Here is an 18,375-nt window from a genome sequence, read left to right as displayed (position 1 = left end):
CAGGATTTCAGATTTCGACGAATAAAGGCGAGTGTGCGGTTTGCCTTTTGACAAGTGGCATCAATGTGGTGTTTAAAAGAAAGCTTAGAATGCAGTATGTTATGGTAAGCACTTCTAAGATTTGCATGAATACCATCTACTCAGCCATAAAATCCAAATTTCATTTTGTCTAGGGTCAAGGATGCTAAAGCCAGCCCTGAAAGTCTCCTAACTGGAAGTACATGCATTAATTATTGTTATTGTTGTTGTTGTGTCCCTTTTATCAGTAAAATTTCACAGCAGAAAGTCTGCAGGACTAGGCGGTCCTGTATCCCGAAAAACAACTTATAAGGCTACAGCTGTACATACGGTGTGTGCAGTGGCGGAAGAAGTAGTTGATGTGAGGTGGGGCTGACCAGAGTATAGAATCTTGGGGTCTAGGGAGCTGTGCCCCCCAAAAGCTGTAGCCATTTTAGTTTTTACAGTTGAATATCTCAAAGTTCACCGGAATTAATTTACAGGAGTCAAGTGAAGCTTTTCAATTAACCAACAACTTTTTTTAGTCAAAGCAGGCTAGCTATTTGTAGTTAATAAAAACACTTTTGGCAATGTTGATTGGCATACAGCATTATAAATATAGCAAGCTGTCTGTGGATCAACCAAGGGTGGCTCCAGGAATTTTGGTGACAGGTTTCCAAATTTTCTATTACATGCACACTTAAATCTTCATGGGGGCATGTCCCCCCAAGGAAAGTTTTGAAAATTATGTATTCTGAGATCAAATCTGGTAACAATCTCTCCAAAAAATATCTTAAAAGTTGATATAGCTGCTTATGCTTGCTTCATAATCAGGAGCATGCTAAAGAGTGATGAGGTGAAGCTGTTAAGTTTGAAGCATACAAGCGACATGGATGCCATTCTGCATGGGGATCTGAGGGCATGCACCCAGGAAAAATTCAGGTCTTAAATGCTCTGAGCAATTTTTGGTACAGGTATAAACTATAAATATAAATGTGATATGACTGTTCTATTAGAGTACTTTGATCTAAACCTTTGATATCTTTGCAAATCAATGCAAAATCAATTCTGATTGTCTGAATATACTTGACCAGTTTCTGGAAACCTCAGAAACTCCGCCCCTGTCAACTCACCACCAGGTCTGGGTTTTTTTTTGTTTTTTTTTCTGCATTCAACATAGTTTTCAGGTTCAGGTTTCTGACTCCTTGTGCCAACTTGTTGCCTCCCTACAGGTCCCTAGAGGGATAGTTGAATACTGCTGGATAACCTTTGCTCACAGGCCTGGGAAACACTTGGTAGTACAGTGGTAATACACCAACCCAACTCTCAAGTAAGAGGTTGGTGATTTGCTTCCCGCTGTTAGCAATTTTTTCCCGTTTTTTGACTATACTTTATGAACACATTTTATGAAGCTTTTTGACTGTTCTATTAGGGTGTTTGAGCATTCTATCAGGGTATATTGAATTTTTCACGGTATTCAACCCCCTCAAAGAAGGATAGTTTTGGCAAGATATCAATCCGAAAGGGAGCTCTGGTGTGTGCATGAGTGAATTACAAGTAAATTGTGTTGAGTCATTGATCAGAGTTATGAATAGCTAATTGTGTGGAAGTTGAAACTTGAAGAACTGCAGCATGAGCATTGATAACAGGGACGGACAATATGAAAAGTGCAAGTTAAGAATTCTTCCCAGGGATAGTTTAGCTATAAAATGGTTGCTTAATTGTTTTTATGATACAATTGAACTAAGCGTTTTACGTAGGCCATTATCCTCGCCATTATCTGCCATCACCTTTGTTATATTTGTTCACTATAATTATTCAAAATTAGATCAAGGCCACTAAATCAACCTGCAGACGGATTTTTGACTCAGCTGCTGGTGTTGCAATGTCTTCTTCAAGAAGAATTTTCATGGCAAGAAATTTCCCAAAACAGGGAATCTTGAACGTTGACTGCTTTAATTCTCTTATTTATTGTAGTGTATTTTTCCTTACCACATCTACTTGTGGAGCATTTTATTACCTTATCCATGGAAGTGTGTATCCAAGGACTCACTCATGCACTTACTAGTTACTTTTGTATCTTGACTATGTTATTCATCAACAGTGATGGTTTTCTCTCTCTTGCTTAAGTTGATGAATTGAAAAAGATACAGTCTGACAATTCTATACTGAAGAAATGCTGATGTACAGAAGATGATTTGGAGTGGACTAACTTGCAGGAATTTCCGGATCTTGTATATGTAGCTAGAACTTTCGGAAAATTTTATATGTTGATGGATGTTAAAATGATCAGATAAGGCACTTTAGCTACTACTAGAAACATTATTGAGCTATTAGTGGTATAGGAATTGTTTGATTAATTGTGGTCTCCAAAGAACAATTATTAGAGCAACTGAGATCTGACTATATATATAGGGATGTGTATAATTGCTTTTCACTTGGATATTGTTTGTCTTAAAAGTATGGTGGAGAAGTCCCAGAGTTTGGTAGGCTTTAATCTTATAGTGTTCTGATTGTAAAAACTGAAGTGTCCACAGGATACCAAAATGTTCCAACACGGACACCACTGGATGGTGACAATATAATGGTGTCTGTATTTGGACATTTTGGTGTCCTGTGAACACTTCAGTTTTTATAGTGTGAAGGCTGTCTGTAGAGGTAATACCAAGGTCTTTGTGTATTGATTTTTGGAGAATTGTTTTACCATTGACCTTATATGCATATGGAGTAGTCGAAACTCTTGGCCAGAGTGAAGATGAATATAAACTTAGCTTCATTATAAAAGAAGATTAGTACAGTGTTACCCAATGTGAGATGCTGTAGTAATGTCCTCTTGAAATTGGTTTATGTCATCGGGTGAATTGATAATCTGCAGGCATTTAGTACCATCAGCAAACAGAAAAGGCATTGAAGAATGAATGCACTCAGGGAGATCATTGATAAAAATGACAAATAGTACTGTGGCTCAAGGCAACTACCTTGTGGAACACCAGAAAGAACATTGCATAAATCTGAAGAACAGTTTCCTATTTTGACACACTGAGATAAGTACTTTAAGGAAGATTTAAGCCATTGCCATGTAATGTTCTGTAGAAGGCCATCATGAGCCACACTGTAAAGTCCATGTAGACAATGTCAGGTTTGGCATGAGTGGATCTAGCTGTGAGGAGAGTTTCTGTAACTATAGTAGTGGAGCAGATATGTAACAAAAAATGGCAAAGATGTTCACTTCTGGCAGAAAGCGTAAAAATTGACACCTTGGGGTTTTAGAACATGCTGATTCAGAATTTTAGTGGAACCGCCTCATCAGAGTATGGCTTCCCACTCAAAATGAAGGTTTTAAATATTTATAAACAGAATTTGATTGATTTGTGTTCTTTGCACAATAGATTGTATTTGTGCACATAGCAATTTTGCTGATTATACATAACAGCAACCAGGTGTCACTAAACATGCTCAGTAATGTGCTGACATATCACTTTCATGTTTATACTGGTCATAGATCTAGCTGCTGAGTAGATTTGAGTGCTCTGTCCTGGATCAAGGTGAGTTTTTCATGCATGGGGTTAGCTAAATGATTTAGAGGTAATAAAATAACTAGGAGGTCAGGGTGGATCTAGGGGTGTTCAAAAGGTTCCATGGAGTACCTTTGGAAGAGTCTTAATATTATAATTATTGTAATAAGCTGCTGATAATTTTTAAAATCCACTTAATTTATCCACCATCAGTCAATAAAAACCTTTTTTTTGCAAACACAAATAATGGAAAAGCATTTATTTCATTGCCTTTTGCTCTTATTCTGTCACCATAGAAACTTCATATGAAATAAGCGCCTCTAAAAATAATTATCGTTTTATCTGAGAGAGCACATATACCTCAGAACTGGAGGAGCTTTTTGCGTGTTGATTCCAACAAAACTGAACTCTTCCAGTTTCTTACTTCAATGATTGAATCTGCTGTCACACCTGAGGGGAAGATATTTGTCTCCACAAAAGGAGAAAGAGTTATATCAACCAACACATTAGACATCTCTGCTCTTCAGCCTTGCACGCAAGAAGAAGCTGACCATCTTATTATGCTTCATTGTGCTCATGCTTACCAACATGGTATGAAGAAGATTATGGTACATGCAACTGACACAGATGTGCTTGTAATTGCCATAGTGTATTGGAAGGATGTGAGATATGGCTAGCACTTGGTCACAATAAGAACTTCAGATACATTGCAGCTCACACAATTGCAGCTAAACTTGGAGATGATTGGTGCAAGGGATTGTTATTCATGCATGCTTTTTCAGGCTGTGATACAGTCTCATCTTTCTGTGGTATAGGAAAGAAAACTGTTTGGGATGTTTGGAGGTCTTTACCAAGCCTAACAACTCTGTTTGGTTGTCTTTCTCATACTCCAGAGGCAATTATTGATGATTACATGGAAGAGATAGAAAGATTTGTGGTTTTATTGTACAGCCGTACTTCCCAACTTCTCACTGTCAATGCTGCAAGAAAGCAACTCTTTTCCTATGGGAATAGAAAGCTGGAAAATCTTCCTCCTTCGAGAGCAGCTCTATATCAGCATGTGAAATGTGCATCATTCCAAGCAGGCTATATTTGGGGACAAGCACTGATAGCTAACCCATCTCTTCCAAGTCCTGGTGATTGGGGTTGGAAGAAGGATGCAGATGGAAAATGGACACCATTATGGACAACACTTTCGGAAGCTTCAAAACAATGCAGAGAACTGATCAAATGTAACTGCAAGAAACGCTGTCTTGGACACTGCAAATGCCACAAGGCCAACTTGAAGTGCACAATGTTGTGCTATTGTAGTGGACAATGCACTGAGCAAGAGATACAATAAATTTGAACAATAATTATGGTATATTAAGTTTATGACTGTGTTGTTTAGAACAAGAGTTAATATAATGATAACATTTGCTTAGAATGTAGTTAACAAAACAACTAATGTCAAAACTAAAAATCTTGACTAAAGCCATACTGAGCTCAACCTTAACCAGGAAGCCTTGCTCTGATGAGCTGGGTCCACTTAAATTCAGAACCAGCATGTTCTAAAACCCCAAATACCAAGTTTCGTGTTTTCTGCTAGAAGTGAACATTTTCGCCTTTTTTGTTGCTTATCTATTCCACTACAAGTGTAAACACGAAGTGATATGTCTGCACAATATTGAGCATGTGCAGTGACACCTGGTTGCTGTTATGTGACACCTGGTTGCTGACACCTGGTTGCTGTTACAGCATATTACAATTTTGTTGTTAATCAGCAAAATTGTAATATGCACAGAATACAATCAGCAGAATTTTATTGTGCAAAGAACAGAAATCAGTCAAATTTTATTTATAATTTTAAAAAATCTTCATTTTGAATGGGAAGCCATACTCTGATGAAGTGGTTCCACTAAAAGTCTGAATCAGCATGTTCTAAAACCCCAAGGTACCAATTTTTATGCTTTCTGCTAGAAGTGAACATGTGTTTCACTTATCTACTGCACTATAGTAGTAATTGTTGTAAGGCAGATATCTTCCAGGGAGGAAGCTAAACTGATAAATTGTAAAACACTCTTTAAGATATACTTCAATTCCTCTATAGGACCTTGGAAAGTATATGAAGTAGGAAATAGGCTGGTAGTTTCTTACAAGGGACTTGTCTCCATGCAGATTATATAGATAGGGATGACACAGTGTGTACGTAAACTTATGGAGAATAGTGGTAGAGCACAGTATCTGAATAGTTTTGGACAGATGTTATCAATTCCACATGTCTTGTTGACATCTAATGATTCAAGAATGGCAAGGTCATCAGGCTCAGTCATTTCTATGCCTCTAAGAGAGTTGGAAAATGTGCACATGTCAGGTACAAAGGTTGATATGTTATCGTTGACTGAAAATACTGAATAAAAGTACATAGATGTGCCTTTTCTTTGTCGTTGGATGCTGAATAATTGTTATGAGACATTTGTGATGGTAAGCTGTATTGAAGAATGTATTGAAAGATTTTATTACTGTTGGTATGGGCAAAGTTGAAAACTAGGTGAGGCTCATAATCTAATCTTGCTGCTGTAATAATTTGTTGCAGATCATGCTGACTTTTTTATCGTATGCAATTAACTAAGCATTTTATCTTGTGGCATATATATGAATTGAACCATGTGGGCATTTTTAGTGGAGATTTTAGGTATGCAGGTATGCAAAATTATCTATAGCTGCTTTGAGGTAGCTAGCTCTCAGTATCATCAGAGTCAAAAAAATTGAAAGATGTTGCGGTGAGAAGTTATAGTGTAGAAGTAATTGTAATTTTGTTCACTTCATGCCACCACATATCCACTATAAAGCCTATGCAAGGAGGGGAGCACTTTACCAATAGAAACTACTAAAGGAAATTATTTCAAGTGTTGTATTGTTGGCCATTACAGCTCAATATGTCTCTAGTTAACCTTGATTGGTTTTTATTTATTGTATAGCTCACTTATAGTGTGTTAAATTTGACAATATGTAATGTTCAACTTACGCTAGCTGTGAGGATTTTTCAGAGTGCAGCACAATTATTACTATTTATCAGCGGACAGTTTAATATTTGTATATACATACACACAAAACAGTTAATAGAAACTGAAGAAATATTTGTATGAAGGTTACACTGTAAATTTAAAAGTATGAATTTCATACTGAAGGGATGACTCAAGTTGCCATCTATTTGGCATGAAATTCATACTTTCAAATTTACAGGGTATATTTTACAGACCGAGGATGATTCTGTCAACTAATAAACTTGTAATGATGATCAGTTGTCTGTCACACTGCAGTACAAATTTAAATCAATGACTCTTGTACACACGTACAGGCCGAGAACTGATAGGCTGCTATGTTTTGCATTGTAGAGACTTTGAGTAGACCTATAGCTGTATTTTCTGGCAGCCTAAAGTTAGTCGAGAGGTCTGAAATGGTCTGGAATGACAACAACTCACCGGTAGTAGTTATGTACACCGGTGACCATGTATTCTCGGAAATGAGTTTTAAAAAAGCACATCAGTATATTTTGCCAGCAGTCACATCAATAACAACAACTTGAGTTGATGTTACCCTACTTCCTACAAACCAGGTGCCCATGCAGTTAATATTCCCATTGTTTTACTCCCATATACCTGTTGTGAAAGGCATTCATAATGTCTTCAAAAATGTGCTTCACTCGTTTTTTCAAAATAACTACCTCAAAGCAAAAGCTTACATACCAGAGAAGGTTTATATTGGTTCTGTGCAGCCTTGATTTCTCACATACAGGCTGTTTTAATATAAGCCATTTAGCTCACATGGGTACAGAAAGACAAACAAATATACAAACATACATACATATACATACAAACATACACATTTTTGGAAAACAATTTCAGTAAACCAGGTGCGAGCCCACAGCCAGCCAAAAGCCACCTATGGGCATGCCTGGTTTAGCAACTTAGCTCAGTGGCAGCCTAATTAGCTTTATTATTGACAATTTATCTTTTACCACTCACTGTAAACTAATGGTATGCTCCCTGTGATCACTTAGTATAATGTAAGTATATAGAGTCTAATCACCGGACTGCATGGACTGGACTACTGGACCAATTTTTACTCTCTTTTTTCTAAAACCAATTTTGCAAGTAAAATGCACAGAGTTTTCTTTAACAATTCTTTTTCAAACTCTATTTAGAATGTCAGGACTCTTTTTGTTAGCATGATGGCATTACAAGACATTATATAGGCCTGCTATAATATTTGAGAAAACCAAATCTGCATGTGGACACAAACTACATCCCATCACATAACAAGTTATATTTAATTACTAGTCTGGAATATCTGGATTCTGGCTGTAACTTGCCATTTAGCTAGCCATTAAATAAGAGTAGAATCTTGTACTGTCATGGCAACACAGCATAAGTTATGAGTCATGCAGTTTTGTTAAGTAGGCAAATTTGATATGCCCATAAGCCCTGTTTTCACAACCCCAGTCACATAGCATGGACTCCTGTGACTAATAGCCATGCACCATATACATTAAAGAAAGTTGTATAATCTCAATTATCAAACATATGTAGTTGGATCTTATACACATAGTAGCTACTGTGAAGTGCGTACATCATACTGCATAAGACGGTGACTGCAGTGAGCATACCATTAATTCATAGTACTGTATTCCGTAGCATGCGTGTGGCATATAATTGCATTTAAATAGCATCCATAAACTCTCAGAAATGCTCAATTCATTTTTCGTTTCCCATTGTATTAAAATTATCAAGATATTCTAATAGAGCAGTCAAGTAGCTACTCTAATACAACAATCAAAGCTACAGCTTATGGCCTCTACTTTTGCTACCCTGCAGTTAGTTTGTTTATTAAAACATTGGATTACTGCGCATGACTGCTAGCATGAAAGTAGCCTAAAATCCAATCTCATGCATGTAGAGCTTCTAAAGTTTTTGGAGGCATGTCCTCAGACACCTTCTTATTTATTGCTATCTATAATGTAATTTTCAGAAATCCCATTTTGGAGATCCACCACTGCTAACAGAACAGAGTATAATAAATTATATTAATTATGTCAGTTACGTGCAATGGTTACAGTGTGTTGATCTTTTCTTGGTAGTTATAAAGAGAAAAGGAAATATAGCTATGAGAAGCCAAACTGATAAAGATTTGGTTATCATTATATTATAGCTGTACAAGTTGCTTAGAATAGTAATTACTATATTAGGTGATACCATTCCCAAATTAAAAGAATCCTAAAATAGCCTATGCTTTAAAGAGTGCTGATCTCTTGTGGCCAACTCAGTGATTTGTTGATTGCTATTTTACAAGACTCTTACACCGAGTACGTAGAGAGTATTACTTCAACACCTTATATCTGAAGGAAAACTGCTTATAACTGAACATATTATAGAATTGAGAATACATCACAGCTGCTATCTGTTTAGAGTGAGTTATAACAATGGACATATAACATTTAATCCATGTATTGTATATTGAAGTCATAATAGAGTGGGAGTGTGATATCATGCACTATTGTACATCAACTATAGGCACCTGCTGCAAGAGTGCTGATTATGCTAATATTACTTCTCTTATAGAATTCTAGTAAGACTATATACTGACTTTGCAGGCTTTTTTTTATAAAACATAAATATACTGCAAAGCCTTGTTAAAAATGTTTCAAATGATTTAGTTAAAGGTGAGTTTTATACTACTGCATGCATAGCTACATGCTTGGATTTCTCTAGTTAAATGGACAGTGTCATTCATTATTCACGGAATCATGGAGGCAGTACATTAGCACATACCTACATCTATTACACCACAGCAAATTACATACAAGAACTGAAGAATCAATGTAAATTTCTTGTAAGAACTTGAAGTGTTTGGTGAATATTTGGAGTGTTTAATAAGAACTTGAAGTATTTTGATAAAGATATAGACACAATTCAAAACTATGAGTGGGATAGGTGACCACAGTATTATTTCCTGCAAGGAAGTTTGTAGTATTTGGCACTTCTTGTGTGCATAAATAAGTATCATTGTAGGCAAACTGACAATTATGGAGTTATTATAGTACGGGTATATTATGGGCTTTTGGCAGACAATATATGTGACCAGATTTGCAAAGAAAATGTACCTTTTTTACACACAAATCTTGACCCATTTTTCACACTTTACAACTTCATAACTTTTTAATCATTGCATATACGTAATCATCCATGAGTGAAGCTACAGTATCTGGCTGCATTTGTATGCAAAAAGCAACTTAATCAGTGTAAGGAATCAACTGTTATGACATTTTGTTTGCTGGTGTGTAAAATGGATGGAAAAAGCACTTTTTCGCAAATCCAGTCACATGTCATACCTTTAAAGTATCACAACTATATAGTTTTTGCAATTATTCATAAATTGTCATTCTTGTATTGCCACACAAATGTCTTGTATAATTATACTGCTTGCATTGTTCAGTTAACTGTGTTTACATGCATGTCTTCAACTGTCACGGACTTTCAAGTATTATGGCATTATGCTCTTCCTTGTCATGGCTGTGGTAAATTATGTATGGTTTCTGACAGTTTAAATACTATGTCACTTCAAATGCTAATATTGAGCAGCTCTCAAGTTTGCGGTTGCTATACATGTGTACTACTGACATGTTAACAAAAATAATTTCAATCATTTTTCTACTAGCTCTGCTCTACAAGGAAACGGAGGGAATTACTAATGCAACTCAGTCTAAAGGCTTGGTCAACATATCAGATCAATGTAAAGTTGACTTAGTCAATACATCAGATCAAGATAAACATCCGTGCTGTGTAATTGGAGATCAATGCTTTTATTTACTTGATGATGCACTCAACAATTTCACTAGTAATGCCTTTATCAAAATAATGACGGATGTGGTGATTACCTTTAAGGTGAATTTAAAAGAGTTAGAAAATATTGCAATAATTGGGCATGGAAATCCTACAGTGAACTGCAATGGCACTGGAGCAGTAAGCTTTACCTCCTGCATCAATGTTACTATAACAGGAATCAGTTGGGAGAAATGTGGTTCTAGCAATGAACTAAATTATCCAGGAATCAGTTTTTACAAATCATCCAACCTTAACATTCATAGTTGCTCTTTTAAATTCTCGACTGGACAAGCTGTGGTTTTCTCAGATGTGTCAATAAGCATTCACATTAGCAATTCTTTATTTACAAATAACATTCAAAATAAAGGGCACGGTGCAGCGCTGTACTATACTCCTGAGGTTACAAGTGTTACACAAACAAGGTTGGTGATGGATGGCTGTAACTTCTCTTACAACAGAGCTTCTAAAAATATTGTATACATTGGTGGTTCAGGTAACATGTCATTACAGTATTCATACTTGCAAAATTCAGTGTTTACCAACAATAAAGGAGTACCTCTTTACATTTCACAACATAGCCTACACATTTCAGGTGATGTGTTTTTCAAGCAAAATACAGCAATTGCTGGTGGTGGAATTTTCAGCAGTGGTTCAGTAATTACAATTAAAAACAAATCTGATGTTATTTTTTACAATAATTCAGCAAGTACTGAAGGTGGGGGAATATTCCTTAATAATTCCAAATTATATTGTGGAAAAACTTCAACCACAAAGTTTGCAAACAATGTTGCTGAATCATTTGGTGGTGCTCTGTTCTCCAACAGCAAGTCTGTAATAGCATTCGGTGAAGACACAATAGTAACATTTCAAAGCAACAAGGCTGGTGCACGTGGGGGAGCTCTGTATTCTGAAAACTGTAGTGTATTATCTGATGAAGACACAACAGTAACTTTTAATGATAATGTTGCTGAATATGGTGGGGCAGTATACTCAGCAAGCCATTCTGTTTTATCATTTAATGGTAGCACAACAGTGGTGTTTAAAGGTAATATAGCAAGTAAAAATGGAGGAGCTGTTAACTCTTACAATAACTGTCATGTCACATTTGATAGGAACTCAAAAGTGAAATTTAGTAACAATGAGGCTAAGTTCGGAGGAGCAGTGTTCTCTAGCACTTATTCAAAAATATCATTTATTGGTAACACATCAGTGACATACAATAGCAATAAAGCCAGTGGGAGTGGTGGAGCTATTTACTCTAATGATAAATGCAATGTCACATGTGATAATCACTCATCTGTTACATTTCTTGACAACACTGCCACATTTGGAGGAGTCGTGTTCTCTGCAACTAATTCTCAGATATTATTTAATGGAAGCACAACAGTGCTGTGTAAAGATAATAAAGCTAGTCAAAATGGAGGAGCTATTGATTCTTATGAAAACTGCTGTATCACATTTGACAGAAACTCAAACGTGACATTTAGTAACAATGTGGCTACGTTTGGGGGAGCCATGCACTCTGCAACTTATTCACATATATTATTCAATGGCAACACAACAGTCACATTTAAAAATAATAAAGTTAGTGAGAATGGAGGAGGCATTGATTCTTATCAGAACTGCGATATCTCATTCAATGGATATTCAGAAGTGACATTTAGTGACAATGCAGCTAAATTTGGAGGAGCAATGTATTCTAGAAGTTATTCAAAAATATCATTTGTTGGAAACACGATAGTGACACATAATAAGAACAAAGCCAGCATAAGTGGTGGAGTACTTTACTCTCATGAAGACTGTATCATCGCATTTAATGAATACTCAACCGTAACATTTAATGAAAACAGGGCTACATTTGGAGGGTCTGTATTCTCTACAGAATATTCAGCTATAACATTTGATGGAGACACAATGGTGAGGTATAAAGATAATAAAGGTGATACAAATGGTGGGGCTATTGATATGTATGAGAATGGTCACATTTCCTTTGATGGTAGATCAAATGTGTCATTTACTGACAACATAGCTCAATACGGTGGAGCAGTACACTTGAGTAGTTATTCAGAAATATCATTTCATGGAAACACAGTAGTGACGTATGACAGTAATGAAGCAAGTGAAAATGGAGGAGGTATTCGATCTTACTTGAACTGTAGAATCATGTTTAATGGAAACTCACTGGTGGCGTTTACTGACAATGGAGCAAGGTTCGGGGGAGCCATGCACTCTGCAACATATTCACACATATCATTTGATGCTAACACAACAGTGATATACAAAGTTAATAAAGTTAGTGAAAATGGAGGAGGTATTGATTCTTATCAGAATTGTGACATCACATTTGATGGAAACTCAAACGTGACATTTAAGGACAATGCAGCTAAATTTGGAGGGGCAGTGCTCTCTGGAACTCATTCAGAATTGTCATTTAATGGAAATACAACAGTGACTTACAACAGTAATAAAGCTAGTGAAAATGGAGGAGCTGTAAATTCTTATGCAAGCTGCAACGTCAGGTTTGGTGGGTACTCAAAAGTAACATTTACTAACAATAGAGCCAAATTTGGAGGAGCTGTATATGCCACACGTTACTCTCATATGTCTTGCTATGGAAACTCTACAATAACATTTGAAACTAATCATGCAGAAACTGGTGGAGCTGTGCACTATGATGTAAGTTCAAATTTGGTACTTGAACACATTTCACAGTTAACGTTTTATCATAATTTTGCTGTTTACGGTGGAGCAATGCACTCTAGTAACTCTAATGCTTCAATCTTAGGAAATGCATCAGTATCATTTTATAACAATGTAGCTAGACAAGATGGAGCAGCTATACATTTGCTTTCAAATGTCCACGTCGTGTTTAGTGAAAATTGTTCAGCTACCTTTAGAAACAATACGGCAATACAGCATGGGGGTGCAATATATTCATTTGACAACACTACAGTACAATTTAAAGGAAGTTCCCTTGTAAATTTTCAAAACAATACAGCAATGCAGTCAGGTGGTGGTCTGTATGTCATCAGCCAATCAAGTGTCTTATTTGAAGAAAAATGTACTGTCATGTTCCTTAACAACAGAGCTAGACTGAGTGGAGGAGCTGTGTATTCTTTTAGTCACTGTCTAATTCACTTGAAGGGAAATTCTAAAATACTATTTTTCAAAAATTATGGCAGATTTTATGGCGGAGCTGCATATTTTAATGACAAAATTAATTTAAGTGTTGTAGAAAATACAAAAGTTAAACTTTACAATAATGAAGCCACAAGGAGTGGAGGTGCTTTATACGTCATTGACAACTCTACAGCTACCATCAAAGATAACTCTATGGTACTTTTTTCTGACCATAAAGTCTCTCAATATGGTGGTGCCATGCATTTAGAAAGTCATTCTGATGTTATACTTAAAGGAAATGCTTCAGTGAAGTTAACAAAGAACAGTGCTGAGTATGGTGGAGCTATTTCTGTCTTGAAATCTAATTTATTGTTATCAGATAATTCCTCTTCATGGTTTTATAACAACACAGCTACAAAGAACGGTGGAGCGATGTATCTTACAAGTAACTTTACTGTAGCCTTCACTGATGTCTGTGACATTACATTCCATGGTAACACTGCTAATCAATATGGTGGGGCCATATATGGGGATTTACCCCAATATACTAACAATAAGATCACGTTTGATAATAATGTCATCAATTTTTATAGCAACAATGCCCTTATAGGTTCCTCTGTTTATATTGATATACCCACAACTTGCGATGATGTCTGCTTAAATCATAGTGTTGTGGGCATCAGTAAGGAAAATCTTCAGCTTAGCCAGCACATTAATACTCCTCCCAGTAAACTAGTGTTAGGTGATCCTGCTAAATGTATTGGTGGTGACAATGACACAGAGTGTGAAATATATTTTATTAAAAACATTATGCTTGGTCAAGAAATTATAATTGATGCATGTGTTTTGGACTATTATGATCAACCTGCTGATGGGACAGAGTTTGTTGTGAGTGGCGGAGACAAGAATCTCAGGTTTGAAGGCTCCCGATTTGTGTTTGTTCTCTGCGATGTTTTTAAAGGCATTAGTGTAGTGGGAAACAAACTATCCAACAGACGTAACTTTTCAATGACTGTTACATCACATGATGGTGATAAATCAAAATTAAAGACAATTTCTATTAAATTAATAGCAGAGCTATCACCGTGTCACCCTGGTTTCTATTATGATAATAAAACACAAAAATGTGTGTGCTATAGTGGTAGTGATGTTGTGTCTTGTAGTGGTGTGACATCATCCATCAAAAGAGGTTACTGGTTTGGTGTGGTTAATAATGCATCCACTGTCTCACCTTGTCCAAATATTTATTGTAATTTCACCTGTTGTCAAACAACCAATGGATTTTATCAACTCTCACCAGTCAGAACAAATCAGTGTCTTTCCCACAGATCTGGCATTGCTTGTGGCAGCTGTGAGGAAGGATATACTCTGTCATTTGATTCTGTAGAATGTGTAAGTGATAACAAATGCACAACTGGACAGACTGTACTGATAATCACATTATCAATGATATACTGGATAGTCATAGTTATACTAGTGTTTATTATGACATACTATCATGTTGGCATTGGTTACTTGTATGCTATTACATACTATTACAGTATGCTGGATACTTTACTGGGCCGAAATTTGAATACATCTAAAGGATTATTCATATCTGTTAATGTTATGTCCAGTGTTGCTAAAGTTACTCCACAATTTTTAGGACAGCTTTGTCTGGTGAAAAACATGGTTGGCATTGATCAACAGTTTATACATTATGTCCATCCACTAGCTGTCACAATCATTGTAATAACGATCTGCCTATCAGCAAGAATATCTTACAGGTTTTCAGCATTTGTTAGCAGGGGAATAATTCATGTTGTCTGCTTTTTGTTACTACTATCCTACACTTCTGTGGCCACAACTTCCTTACTGCTATTAAGATCACTGACGTTTCATAACCTGGATAAGGTATACATCTACTTGTCGCCAGATGTAGAGTATTTTCATGGTCGTCATTTACCATATTTCATTATAGCAGTGTTATGTACACTAGTGATTGTGGTTGGTCTACCACTTCTACTGCTACTAGAACCATTCCTTAACCACAAGATCAACTTTACCAGGTTTAAACCATTGCTGGATCAGTTCCAAGGATGCTTCAAAGACAAATATCGTTACTTTGCAGCTTATTACATGATTTGCCGACTGGTTATTATTCTGATAATCATTGCTAACCCATCAAACAACAACACTGCACAGTTTCTGCTAATCATTGCAAGTACACTATTGGCACTCATCCTAATAACTGTTAAGCCATATGAAAATAAAACTCTTAACTTTTTTGATGGCTTTATTTTACAGTTAGTGACTTTACTTTTAATGGTGCCGCTCATTGACACTTTTGATCACAACGGGTTGTTAGTAATCATTTTCAATTTAGTGATACTACCACTAGTAGGGTTTGTTGCCATGGAATTATTAGTAAACAAAGAGACTATCAAGACAGTGATCCCACACTGTAGAACTACACTTGATACTGCTAATGCTACTGCTGACAGTGAAGTGCCAGTGAATGATATTGGTATTGTTGTGGATGATAACATGAGGAGAAATGCTATTATATGTGAAATGTAAGTGTATACATACATACTGGTGAGTATGTGAGTATGTACCTGTGCATGTATTATTGTGTATATGTACATGGTGCGAGGTAAAACAGTAAAAGTGTCTAAGTGTAAACATTTTAATGTGTGTTTTACTCATTCTGAATATCTCCTATATAGTAGGATAGTAAGCTCTTTATTTCTACAAAAAGTTATTGTTTATGTCTACTAGATTGAATACAGATGGGATCCCAACCTTATATGCTCTGTGGCTCCTTTAACTATAGACTGCAGGTTGAATAGGTTGCCATATTAGCCTGGGATTTTTTCTCCATGTTCATGTAAAGCTTCCGACTTCCTAGGTTTTAGCTTCCTTACAAATCCATACATAATTATATTGTGGGATCAAACATAACATTTATTTGTGTACATAAATTTTAGAGGAAATCGTGATGAAGATGTTACTTGCTACCGTGAATCTTTTTTGGAAGTGATGATTGAAATTGAAGACTGATTTTTGTATGCAAATTATTTAAGTATGACAATATGGCCATTCTGTGACACATTTGTATATCAAAATTCACTATATACAAAATACATCAGTGTTGTACCATATGTCTATAACACAACAATATGGCTAGCTGTGTGTAGTCACTCAGATCAAGGACTGTGGGGGAAATGAAACTTATACAGTGGAATTTGAAGCCAGTAGTATGAATGTGGGTCTGGGGGGGCTTGTTCCCAGGAAAAGATGTTAGAAGCTCTGAGACAGTATGATGATCTCACTATATTTTGCAAATAAATCAAGTAGCTACTAACAGCATATAAAGGTGACTGTTCTATTAGAATGATAGACTGCTCTATTAGAGTATCTCGATCTCTCGATGATCTTTAACTACAACCATTGTCCAATGAATCAGGGTTTTTGATAAGTGTTTCGACTCTGAGCTAAACTGGCCCAAACCAGACATCTGCTCCACCAGTAGTATACCACTGGGCCAATCAGCTTATGTTGGTGTGTATTAGTCACAAAGCTGAACTAGTGCTGAGAAAATTGGAGCAGAATCCATGAGTTGTGTGGGTCATTTTGTGTTCACACTGGGCCAATGGAACGCCATCTTGCCTTATTAAATATCCTGCAATGAATATGGGGGCAAGGACCCCTACTCCCTTCTCATTTCCACTGCCTATAACTGAAGTTACAATTAACTGTATAGAATATGTGGGTAAGCAAACGTTCATGATTGAATTATAGTATAGTTGATATGCATATGCATAACTGTATTATTGTGTTTGTACCTTTCTTCCCTCATATGACAGTTAAAAGGGGTATAAAAAACATATTTTCCATTAATGATTCCTCTTCCAAACTTTAAGTCATTACTAAGTCTTCAGTGCCAAAGCAAAAGAACAAAGCCTTTGTGTGCTACTCAGGTGCTAGGAGTCAGCACAGGCAAACCTCAGGACTAGTAACATGCAACAGGCTGTACCATGTCTCACAGGCAAAGGTGTGGGCACCCAAGGTCCCACCTGAACCTTCCTTCACCTGCTATATGAGACATGGACAGTTGGCATTCAGTTTACACCATTGATGTGGGTGGGCTGCTTCCTCAGTTGGCACCAGACCACCAGGTCCCCATTTTAACAGTTGGGTAGATTGGAGCAATGTTAGTAAAGTGTCTTGCTCAAGGAAACAGCAACAACACCAAAGCGGTGAATCAAACCTGGAACCTTTTGATTGCCAGACTATTCCGCCTCACACACACACACACACACGCACGCACGCACGCACGCACGCATGCACACACACACACACAACACTACACATGTACACACAAAATCACACATTGCACAAACATACCTAAGTTGGACTCACTGATATCAAATCTCAACAAACCCTCAAATTCAGAGTATAATTTACCTTCAAAAATGGCACATGCAACTTAACCATGAAATTATTGTTTGAATGTATTTCAGTAGTTCAGGCCTTCAGGGCATACTAGCAGGTACCGTAGTTAGTACAGTATACATAGGTTTCACCCACATTGGAGGGAAGTTCTTCCCTCCTAGCAGCACACAGTCACTGTATAGGTTGTACTAAGACACTTGTGGCTCAACCAATTACAATAATGAACACATCACACCCACAAACATCACACCCACAAATTTCTACAACATTAAGAAACCACAAGCTTTGGCAATTTGTGACAATAAGACTGGAAGCATTAATAATTCACTCCAAAGGAGATGTCATATACAATGATGCAATAAAAACCTTGGGGTTGCCTTGGTTACTATTGCAAGATCTTGTGGTGATTGTTATTTGATGAGTAGTTCATATGTTTTCTTTAT

At 36.5% G+C, this 18,375-nt stretch overlaps 1 protein-coding gene across 1 annotated transcript; it reads left to right on the top strand.

Annotated features, from left to right (window-relative positions):
* Positions 1-3,940: 3,940 nt before the first annotated feature.
* On the top strand, positions 3,941-16,693 carry LOC136237704 (uncharacterized). The gene is made up of 4 exons (XM_066027919.1): positions 3,941-4,103; positions 4,172-4,744; positions 10,968-16,050; positions 16,465-16,693. Exons 1-4 carry the CDS (start codon positions 3,941-3,943, stop codon positions 16,535-16,537), a joined length of 5,892 nt encoding a protein of 1,963 aa, XP_065883991.1. The 3' UTR covers positions 16,538-16,693.
* The last annotated feature ends 1,682 nt before the right edge of the window (positions 16,694-18,375 follow it).

Source organism: Dysidea avara, chromosome 11 (assembly GCF_963678975.1).
Source record: "Dysidea avara chromosome 11, odDysAvar1.4, whole genome shotgun sequence".
Taxonomy (NCBI): domain Eukaryota; kingdom Metazoa; phylum Porifera; class Demospongiae; order Dictyoceratida; family Dysideidae; genus Dysidea; species Dysidea avara.
The sequence above is the reverse complement of the archived record's forward strand: the minus strand, read 5'-3'. Positions and strand labels throughout refer to the sequence as shown.